At 44.5% G+C, this 11,434-nt stretch overlaps 1 protein-coding gene across 1 annotated transcript in view; it reads right to left on the bottom strand.

Moving 5' to 3' along the window:
- Positions 1-240: 240 nt before the first annotated feature.
- Positions 241-11,434, bottom strand: part of BRINP1 (BMP/retinoic acid inducible neural specific 1) — a 90,257-nt gene continuing 79,063 nt past the window's right edge. Inside the window, exons 7-8 of the mRNA XM_066332465.1 lie at positions 7,126-7,348; positions 241-1,454 (exon numbers count right to left, since the gene is read on the bottom strand). Coding sequence (XP_066188562.1) covers positions 314-1,454; positions 7,126-7,348 — 1,364 coding nt within the window. The 3' untranslated portion in view covers positions 241-313. The remainder of the gene's footprint in view (positions 1,455-7,125; positions 7,349-11,434) is intronic.

The following is an 11,434-nucleotide window of genomic DNA, read 5'->3' as shown; positions in this document are numbered from 1 at the left end:
AACATGCCTGACATTTTTATACAGCTGCTAGAACGGGTTTAGTTTTCAACAAATGAAGAATTTCCTCTTTTTTCCCCCTCTTTTGTATATTAATTACATTTTACAAATCTTATTTTCCCTTTTCCTTTCCTCCACTTTTCCTCCTTCCTTTTTACTTTTTTCTTTCTCTTTTTCTCTTTTTTCTCTTTTTTTTTCTTTTTTTGCTTTTGTCTTTTTTTTTTTCTTTTTTATTTTTTTGTCATTTGTTTGTTTTATTTCTTTTTTATACAGCAAAAGGCTCAATCACCAATGTGTCCATTGCTAAGTCCAGGGGTTAGCAGAGTTTTGCTGTCATCTGGTCGGACTGTTTGAGGATCTCGGTGTTGTACAGGTCCAGGGCGTGGTTCACCCGGATGATCTCACTGTTGGTGAGCTTCAGGCGGTGCTTGAGCATACAAGAGAACAGATCCAGCTGTGGCTTCCCCGGGGCCACTGGAGGCGCCAGGCGGTTGATTCGGTCCCGAATATCCAGTAGCAAGAGCATGACGGAAGAGGAGGAGTAGAACTGCCCGCCCTGCGTGTAGGACTGGTTGACCTGCTGCACTGCACTGCGCAGGAGGTCGGCGTTGAAGCGCAGGCTGTAGCCGTAGACCTGCACATCCGAGATCTTGATGTAGAACTGGCGCTTGGTGGGGTCGGAAAGGTCCACGGGCCCTTGGCCAGTCTCGTTGCGCAGGAGGGAGGGCAGCCGAGTCCGGCTGCGTAGGTAGATGTGGACAGTCTCAAAAAAGGTTTTCCACCGGTTGCCCAGCAGCAGGGTCCAGTTGTAGCACTGGCTGTTCTGGAGGCGGATTTTCTCCCAGCGCGGGTAGCCGTACTCCCCAAAGGGCATGTTCCAGCCCTCCGAGTGGCTCCCGCTGAATGGGTTGACATAGACAAAGAACATGGGGTCCAGGCTGCTGTTGCGCATCTGGCAGATGCGCATGGAGATCCCAATCACCATGTGGATGAAGTCCATCCGGTTCTTGTTGCTCTTCAAGGTGAGGGACATGCGCTTGCGCCACCGCGGGTCGAAGAAGGTGTCCAGGCGGATCTCGTTGCTGATGAAGGTGGTGTGCACGTACAGCCGGGAGTCCATCTTCTGCAGCAGGTACTTCAGCTCCAGGTCCTGGAAGTCCAGGTCTGTCTCAAAGCTGATGAACTGCTCACTCCGCTCTGAGTCCACATTCTGAGGCTCGCAGCGGCCTCGGTAAAGCTTATAGCCCTTGTTGCAGGAGCCGCAGAGGGAGATGTTGGCAAGGCTGCACATGGCACAGCTGTTGTTGCCCCCGATGATGCAGGGGATGGGGCGCTGGCACAGGCTGGTGCCGCCGTGGCAAACGCAGCTCCGTTGGCTTTCCAGAAAGGTCCCCCAGAACCCGTTCTCATTGCAGTAGAGCAGAGACTGAACTCGGGTAAGCCATTCCTGTATTGTCCTGTAGGTGGGGAGAAGGAAGAATTAGCACTTTGAGGCCTCACAGGGACTCAGTGTTGGCATCTTTGCAGTGTTTGCAAGGATGTGTCTGAGGCAGAGCTCTTGGAACATCGATGCCCTGCCGTGGCATCTGGGAGTTATTCTGGCCTATTTCTAGACTGAATCTTTCATCTGCTGCTTACTCCTTTGGTGATGAGCAAAAGCCTTCTAAGAAATTGCTACCAGTTAGAAATGCTCCTCTGAGCTCTCTCTTCACTAGGAGCTGGGACAGGCACTGTGTCCTGCCAAGGATCCCAGCAGTGCTGCAGGGACATGGGAATGGAGCTGATAAAGCCATGCCAGAGGCTCTGGGGCTATCAGACATCACAAGGGCAGCAGAACTCCCAGGCTAGTAGGAGAAAACTGCTCTTCAGGTCATTGGCAATTGGCGTTACCCTTTAAAATCAGACCCGTAACAAGGCAAGGCAAGCAGCCACCTCTGCTTAGGGTGCAGAGCTCAGAACAGCAGAAACCAGGATAGAAGCCAGGATGCACATAGACAAAGCTGCTAAAATTATTCCTCCTTAAAAAGAACCCCAAAGACTGCTTCTAATTAGCCACCTCTTGGAATCTCTCCCTTAAAATCAGCCCCACTCACCCACCCCTGAGCCCTGCCACTCCCACAGCTGCTGGATCAGCACCTTTCAACCCCACATCCTGCAGCCCTGGAACGACTCCTAGAAAATGACACCATAACTCACATTCACTTTCTGCACAACCCACTTGTCATGTTGCCTCATTTCCCCCTTTTTTACCCCTTCCCACTGCCCCAGGAAAGTTGGTTACAGCGACTCCTTTCTCAGCAGAACCCTCTGTGCAGCCGCTGCTCCCTCCCCTCTGCCTCCCCCCTGGCTAATGAATACTTCATTGTCTCCTCTGGGCAAAAAGTTCTCGGTAGTGCTGCAGTGAGAGGACTGGCTAATGACAAATTAGGATTCAGCCCCTGTAGAATGAGAGGAGTGATTATGGACAGAGGCTCTCAGAGCTGGATTAGTGAAATTCATGGCACCTGCATCGCCTGACCTCCGAATAATCATTAAGCTGTAGGCTGTATCAAAGAAGGCATTAAATGATACAGCAGCAAAGAACAGCAAGATGATTAGGGGGAGGGAAAGAGTGGAGGGATGAGACTGTAAAACAGAGGAAAGCACTGGAAGGAAAGAAATAATCAAGGAACAGAAGCCGAAAGGTTGGGAAAGAAAGAGAGGAAAATGTGCAGGTAAAAGGAAAAATAAGAGAGAAACAGTGGACAGGAGTAATGGGTGGAGAAAGGGAAAAAATGCAACAGCAGCAACTGAAGGAGAACAGGCAGGAATGAAAAGCAGGAAGAAAAGGAGGAAAAACAGGGTGAGAAAAAAAGGAAAGGCATTAGAAGAAAAATTCTGAAGTGTTGGACGTGGGAACAGACAATTTTCACATTTTTCCTGTGGTACAGGGCCGCCAGTACCCAATCTTTCCCCAATTCCCAGCCAAGAGCAGCTCTTCTGCTGGAGGAAAGGACAAAGCTGGCTGGGGAGCTTGGGAGCAAGGCAGTGACCTCCATAAATATCTGCTGTAGAGGGATACAGTGACAGCCCTGCTCGCTCAAAAAAGTGCACAGGGCTCCTCAAAATTCCTGGGACAGCTCTTCCTTGGAAGGGAGGGAACAGCACAGCAAAACACAGCCACAAGCTGACAGCAACAAGCATTTCCAAGCCATCCCGGTGGCCTGAGGCTGCTCACAGGTGAATTCTTGCTCACTTTTCACCAATACAAATTTGTTTCCACCCATCTGAAGCCTTGTGCTTCCTGTTTGGAAAGCCAGTCAAATGCACCTGGATTTATGCAGCGCTGGATTGAGGCTTTACACAGGTTTTAGGTGTTGATAATGCCCCTGAGTTCCTGGGCCAAGGGCTGCCAGGCCATAGCAGTGGACCCAGTATAAATTAGAGTCAGGTGACCACATTCTGTCCATTTTGGGTGTGTTCTGTCTCTAAGAAAAAATCACTGGGTAGTTCTGTCCTTCTTTATACTAACAGCCAGCAAAACAAAATGGGAAAAAACGCCTCAGATGATATCTTGCAATGGACACCAGTAAATTTCCTGTTCCCCAGATGAACTTTGCAGAGGATGGAAGGGAGGTTGTTTTATGTAGTGTGTGTGTGTCTTAGCTTTCAGCAAAGACACAAGTAGGATTAAAAAAAAAACAAGAAGAAAATGAAACAGGAGACTACCCACCATCTGCTGATGACAGCAATAAAGGATGTAATTAAATAAAAATGCAGAATCCAGGGCAGAGCTGGGCATCGACTACAAACACGTCAATGGGAAGTGTAAGAGAGTGAGAGAGAAGCAAAGTGCTATAAATTACACCATTTTTTCTTGCAACTGGGACATGTTAAGAATATACACAGGACCAGCCAAAGCCCTTCAGCTGACAGGAGGTAACATTTTAAAACACACCCCTCTGATGGCTCAGGCTCAGGCCTTGTACCTTAAGGAGTGTCAGAGCAGGAGGATGCTGGAAAGATCTACTGTTTAACAGCTGAAAACCAGTACCAGAGCAGCCACTGATTTTTATTTAAAGTGTTCCTGGGGAGACGGTGGGAATCCCCACCCCTGGAGGTGCCCAAAGAGCTCCTGGATGTGGCACTCACTGCTCTGGTCAAGGTGACAAGCTGGGGATCAAGCACAGGTTGGATTCAATGATTCTGGAGGTCTTTTCCAACCCCAATGATTCCATGATTCTAAAGTGAAAATAAATATGACCTGCAGGCTAAGCTCTGAGTGAGAATTGCTTTGTAGGGTTTTGTGGATGTAGTTCCCTGGCAATGCTGGGAGCAGGGAGACAGACAGATTTTTGGCTTTTCTATTTACAAGGAAAAAAAGGCAGGGACTTAAAAAATTTCCTTCGCAAACTCACTTTCCACTTTCCAACCAGCGCTAGCTTCTCTGAGGGTACTTTTGGGTTTTCTGTATGGAACAGTGAAGTAAAAATTGCTATTTTTATTCTCAGCAGCTGTGAGATGTATTTTGGCTGAAGGCCAGAACATGTATAACCCCTCTCTCCATTGGATGTTATTTCTATTTTACATCCAGTGCTTTAAAATAAAACTACAGGTGATCATTTGACATGGAAGTTTTATTAACTGAGAGTGGTCTCCTTTTTAAACCAACAGATTTGTCTCTATTTTAAACCTGTAAACTTTCCTGGGTTTGACAAAAGAAGTACAGACCAAATATATTGATATCAATATATCTATATACCTACATATCTATATCTCTATATCTCCATCTATATTTCTATAGATAAAATACAGATATATAGGTATGTAGATATGTAGATAGATAGATAGATAGATAGATAGATAGATAGATAGATAGATAGATAGATAGATAGAAATTTCTGTCTCCTTAGCCATTGCAAAGGGTCATGGAGAATCAGCCTAATTGCCAGAATCCTTACTCTCCCTTTCTTATCTTCCTTTTGGAAACATCACCTCTTCCTTTCCCTGAGGACAATCAACAGCAATCTCATTGCTTTTTTTCCATTGCCTTTGAATGTATAATGCAGGCTTACAATTATGTGTATTAAAGAGAGAGAGGCTTGCTCTTAATAGAACCATGCCATCCTTTCAAAGCCACTGGCATGCTTGATAAGCCTCTGTCATTCTGTACAGCAACAATTAGAAAATGAGAGTATTTCCCAGCTCTGTGAGGAGAAAGATGGGTTGCACCTCTTTCTACAGAGCTCCTACCACACTGCTCCCCTGCCTAGCTGCAGATGCAGAATGACAAACAAGAAAAGAAATGATAATATGCCTGCTGATGTTGACTTAAACAAATCAAGCACATCAGTCAGTTAAAAACCCATCTGCCATCATCCATTCCACCCTCCTTCCCCCAGATTTCATTGTAGTAGTTGGAAGCTCCCTTTCTGCTTGGCTGGGTTTTTAAAATAGATGATAAATGCTGAAGATATATTTTTCTGAATGTTTCAGAGCAACATGGTTGGACGGAGATTTCCTCACTGCTGCTTCACTTTGTTGCTGCTGTGGCATAACTAAAAATTCCTACCTGAACATGCCTGTGGCTCCTCCAGCACCCAGCCTGGTCAGAACAGCTCATCCAGTTGGCAGGGATGGGCCAGGTTTAGGAAGCACTCCAAAGACTTTATTTCATAATCTCTTACATTTAATAGATATTTCTCCTCATCCCTAGTAAGTCCATCAAATCTTTGTCTAGAAACATGAGATTTCTTAGTAATTAAAGAGGTGTTAAGCCCTGGAAGGGTTTTCTGAGCTGCAGAGTGATGAAATGAGAAGTCAGCGTGTTCAGAAGCCAGGGAGCTGGATGAGAGCAGTAGACAGCAGTCAATCTATCAGTTTTGTCTTGAAACTGAATATTTCGGTAATAAAGGAAGTGGACAAACAGTTTCTCTTCAAATATTAACTTGGCCTGATCCTTCCAAGAGAAGTATGGAAGAAAAGGCACTCAGACTCTTTTTTTTTTCCCCCAAGATTTTCAATATTGCTTCAGTCCAGACAATGTAGAACTACACAGCAAGAGATGTTTATTAAAATCCAGAAATGCAAATCTCCAAAAATTAATTGAAGCAAGCTCAGCTACAGGTTAGGGCTGAAAGGAGCCGACAGGAGGGGATTATTAGATATCAATAGCTGCTGTAGCAGTAATGGAAAATCTGCTCTCTCCACTTGTAATACCCTTGCAAGGCTCCTGCTCAGTGAAGTTTTACAGGTTCACGCTGCATCTCGCAGCAAAAATGTGATGCATTCCAAGTGAAACTAAAGCCTCTCCTTTCACTCTGGAGATACTGAGGAGCACAATCCAAAAATGGGCCGAAGCACCTTGTGCTCCACATGTCTTTTTTGACAGCAAGTGGAGGCTGAAAGCTTGGCTGTGGATCTTGAGGGAACACCACAAAAGAGCAGCTTAGCCTGCAGAACAGACTAAACATATTCTTGCAGAGCTTAAAGAATAAGTTATGGCCTGTAAGTGATGCCCTTCCTTGGGTAGGTAAAACCACATAGAAGGGACGTGAGCGTAGTCAGGAATGTGACAAAAGCTACCTACATCTCCAGGAATATCAACCCTTTCCCAGATTTTACTGTTTCCTGAAGATGTCCATGCCAACACACCTGTAGCAACATATCTGTATAACAGGCTCTTTTGACCCACCAGCCAAACTGGCTGTGAGTAATGTTATCAAACTACCTGTAATTTTTATTAAAGCTTTCAGGAATTCATTAAAGTTATTGAGAAAACAACAATAAGAAAAATAAGAAGAGAGCCTGACAAACTGTCTGCAAAAAATGTAAACCCTGGATAGGGGGAGCACAATGTGAGGATGGACACCTGACCAATTGGATGTCCTGAGGGATGTGTGCCAGGCTCATAAAGAAGCAGCTTGGCCAGCCCAGAGATGTGTGCCCACGTGGACAGCAGACCCAGAATCTGTATCTGCCATGTAACATAAACAATAAACAGCTTCTGTCGGAATTGTATTGGTTCTGTTATTCAGCGACCATTTCCTCCTGCACATACTCTGCCTCCAAACACAGCTTTGCTGGGATGAGCCCCAAACCCAAGCTGAGCACCAGAAGCCCCCCATGCCCCACGAAGGATGGAGGTACCTTTCCCTAGGCAGCTGGTGGTTGGGATTGTGCCGACACCGGACACTGAGGCCAAAGAGTTTGCGGGCGGTGCGCTGGATCTTCTGGCGCTGGGCTTCCAGCGAGCTCTGCAGCAGCTTGTAGCGGTTCTGCAGGTCCCAGTCGTTCCCCCAGTGCTGGTGGATGCTCCCAATGGTCAGGAAGTGGTTGCTAGGTAGCCTTTTCATGAAGGATTTAAACTCATCTGGAAGACACACAAGAAATGAGGAGGAATACGGGAGGGTTTGGCTATAACGGAGTTACAAAGGTTTTCATCAGCAGCGGAGAAGGAACAGGGATGGACGAGGCCATCAGCTCTGCCCAGGGAAAGTGATGTCCATTAACTCACTGCTCTGTCACTCTGCCCCTGGAAGCCACTAATTCCATGGGTGTTGCTGCTCCCATATAGGAAAAAAAAACCCTGCAGTGAATATCAAGGTGAAAGAACACAGTCAAAATGCACAGGGTGGAGCGGAAAAAAATACAGAAATTCCCTGAACATGAGGTTATATTCTTAGGGTTATAAACAAAAAGCTGGGAGTTGTAATCATTGTCAGTTGAAGAGTTCTCATTTACATTGTTTTTCAGCTGCTCCTGAAATGTTGTTTGTTGTTGAAGGCAAAGCATTTTGCTGTGTAATTAAAAAAAAAAAACCCAAACGGGAAAAACAAAGCTTTAAAAATTCTCCAGAGGAAAAGTTTGGATGCCGTTAAAATGTCCTGCTTTTGTATTTTTTAAAAAGAGCATTCTTATTCTTACCTCTAATTTAACTCCATTTGAAGTTAAATGAGTTGCATTTTGTAACGAGGAAAATAAAATAAAATAAAATAAAATAGTTTGCAGGGCTCAGGTTAGAACAAAAGGTGTCAATTTTAGCCAAAGGGAACAAATCTAATTGATCAAAAAATATATTGTTCAATGTTGCTGTTTGTTGTGTTTGTGGTTTTTTGATTACTTTATTTCCATTCTATTTTGTTTCATAATGAAAAAAAAAACCAAAAACCCACTGTTATGCAGGGTTTGTTTGAGTTTGGGGCTTTTTTCATCACAATCAGAAATTCTGATACTGTTTCTGTTTATGATCAGCCCTTCCTACCTAAGAAGGGAAGTTTGGTCAGACTCTGATTACCAGGCTGGGACATCCTCAGAAGGGAAAAACCCAGATGGTTCCAGCTTTCTCGGGGGAAAATAATTCAGTTTTCGATGCTAGAAAACTATATTTAACACAGTGAGACCTTGAGAAATGCAATGAGTAGGACAATAAGAACTCCATAAAAGGCAATAACCACAAGAGCAATGTTTTGTACCAGGAGAGAAAAATCCCATGTGTTGGCACAGGCTTGGGCACTATCAACTGAGGAAGGTTTAAGGGATGAGGTGGGCCAACATCTTGTTCTTACTGGAAAAAAACTTCATACTGGGCTGAATCCAGCTGGTTGGGGAAGTTGATATTCACCTTTTCTTGGCACTGCCACACCTGGAGCACCCACCCAAAAGGGATGGACAGAGACTGGGAGAGCAGAGCTCAGGGACACCGAGGTGCTCCAGGCCTGATCACAGGGTCAGGTGTGGGGAGCTGCCCTGGTCTCATTTGGTAAGGAGGAGGCCAAGGGATGTTTAATTATAGCAGTAACTCCTCAAAAGGTACTGACAGATAGGAACAAAACTCCTCTTTTGAGAGACTGTGGCTATATAACAATGAGCAATATGCAGCTTGCAGCTTGAGAAATTAAAATGATTTACTGAAAAACTTTGTCACTTGGAGGTAATGCAGCGCTGGAACATGATCAGAGATGTATAAAAATCTCTCATTTTAGACTCTGCTAGACAAAACCAAGGCTGATCTGACCTAGTGCTGGCTGTGGTCCTGCTTCTAGAAGGAGGCTGGACTAGGACCCTGCCATAAATTTCCCAAACAACTCAACAGGAAGTACAGCCATCTTTTCCTCTTCATTATCTATATTATTTCTGATCCTTCTCCAATCCTTTTTTGTTTTGTTTTGTTGTTTGTTTTTTTTAATTCCTTCATCCTATTTTCAGAAGAAAAAAGAGAGCTTGTACAGGCTGACATCTTTTCAAATAAAAAGAAATAATCCATAGAATTAGTGGAGAAAGTCAGACCAAATAATTTACATCTTATAGCACAAAGTTAAAGATATTTGCATAACAGATTTCCTGTTATTCATCAACTTGTAGTTCATGCTTAACTGCCTAACAAAGGCTATCTGTACATTAGTCAGTCTCATCCTGACATGGATGGTAAATGGATGTTCACATCCTACTCATCACATGGTGTAACCGAGCTCCTCCTAAAAATAACCATCATCACTGCTCTGCCAACATCCATGGGACATCTGTTGTCTCCTTTCTCCCCGAAAGATTACCAAGAGATTTTTTTATTTTTTTTTTAGTCCTCTCTCAGGTTTTCACTCTGTTTTTAATGCTGCTTCCAGTGCCCTTCTCCTCCCCAAGCCCTACTCTGCTTTTTCGTGGGCCTCTGAAACCACCATCAGGTATAATTGCTTCTGTTGACCATGCTGATTACTCCGGGTACCTTTCAGCAGTAAAAGCCTTGCATTTGCTTCCCGCCCCTTATAAATCAATTTCCTCAAAAGCCTTTTTGTGCAGGAGCCCGGGCTCTTTTTCCCTCTGATGATGAATGTGGTACATTTTTCATCGAGACGGGCAAGGCAGGAATTTCGGTGCAGTGTGCACATTTTGCTACTGCAGTGCAACGTTAGGGGAAAAACAAATGAGCAGCAAATCTGGCAAAATAAAAGCTGGATGGGGTTGTTTAAAACTGGGGTGATGAAGAAAGAAGGAAAAAATAAAGTGCTTTAAACCCAGCATAGTTTCTTCATTATTTATATTTATTTATAACTCTGCCTGGAAACCAGTGGTATGGATGGGGATATTCCTGTTTCTGGGAATACTTCATTCCTAACCCTGACATTTTCCAATTAATTAACGAGGCTGTTTGCACAGCAAACCTTGCTGAGGGCTGGAACTACACCTCCCGTGATGCAGCTTGGCCCCTTTTTCTGCCGAGTCACCCCGTCCCTAAGGCAGTCCCATGGCAATGACTCAGCATCACAAGTGGCACCACAGGGAATTGTCAGGGCAGACATCTCTTTCATAGATTCAGTTTTCCTTTTGCCAGTGTTAAAAAGAAAAAAAAAAATCCCATTTACATCAGAAAGCAATAGTCTTGAATAAACAAACAAATTAACAAATAAAACCCCATCAAATGACTTAATTAAAAGTTGGAGGGTTTTTTTAATCCACAATCACAGAATTTTTTGACCAGTCATTCTGAAATGCCAAGAATAAGGGAGTGTTATTTTTCTCAATTTACCCAGAAGCAGTGAAGCACAGAGCTAAAAAAACCTCCTGAGCTGATTCAAAGCAGCTTCAGTTCACTGCAGCCTCCTTGACTTTGAAGATACTATTCCAAATCACAGCAACTCTTGATTCGCCCTGCAGGATTTTTTCAAATTAACAGAGGATCCAACACAGACCAGAAGCAGAATACAAATGTTCTGGACTTTCAGTTGCTTCCTGTGCAAAATGGTATTTGCTTTCAGAGCACTCCTGTGCCTTTCAGTCCACTTTATTGGAAAAGCCTTCAGATGTCATCAGAGATTTCTCCTCTGCTGCTCATAATGAAGAAAATCCTCTAGTTATTGGGAATATTTATTAAAACAAAGAAGCAAAACACTAATACTGCAGTCTTTTGTAATAGCAACTTCCATCTCAAAGGATAAGTTCACGCATGATGCATCAAAGTGATGAATCAGATGCAACAGCTTTAGACATAAAGATAATCACTCCATCTAGCCCTGAAAAGCCTCCAGCCCTGGGTGGAATATGGCAGAAATTGCACTGCAATATGTCACTTTAACATGGCAAATGAAAAACACCTTCCCCCATTCAAATCTCCAGGGGAGGGAGCCTGAATGTAATTATCTACCCCGGCCTGTGCTGGGATGGAGCACAGCAAGGACAGAACGTGGAATTGGAACTCCTCTGCACAGGCTCTCACCTTCTCAGTACCTGGGTTACATACCCTGGGAAGGGAAGGGGTTTGATGAGGCCAACCTGTGGCTGTTGAGCACCTTATTTGACAATCCTGTGCCAGAACTGACAACTGGTGACACATACCCAGTGGCGGGGCAGTGCTGGCAGGCATTGCCAGGAATACTTGTAAACTTGTGTGGTACTGAGCTGGCAAAAGCTCCTGAAACCCACCTTTCTGGTTTGCCCTGGGGCTACCCACCCCATTCATGAGCCC

This window comes from Sylvia atricapilla, chromosome 19 (genome assembly GCF_009819655.1).
Source record: "Sylvia atricapilla isolate bSylAtr1 chromosome 19, bSylAtr1.pri, whole genome shotgun sequence".
NCBI lineage: Eukaryota > Metazoa > Chordata > Aves > Passeriformes > Sylviidae > Sylvia > Sylvia atricapilla.
This window is presented reverse-complemented; position numbering and strand designations above follow the sequence as displayed.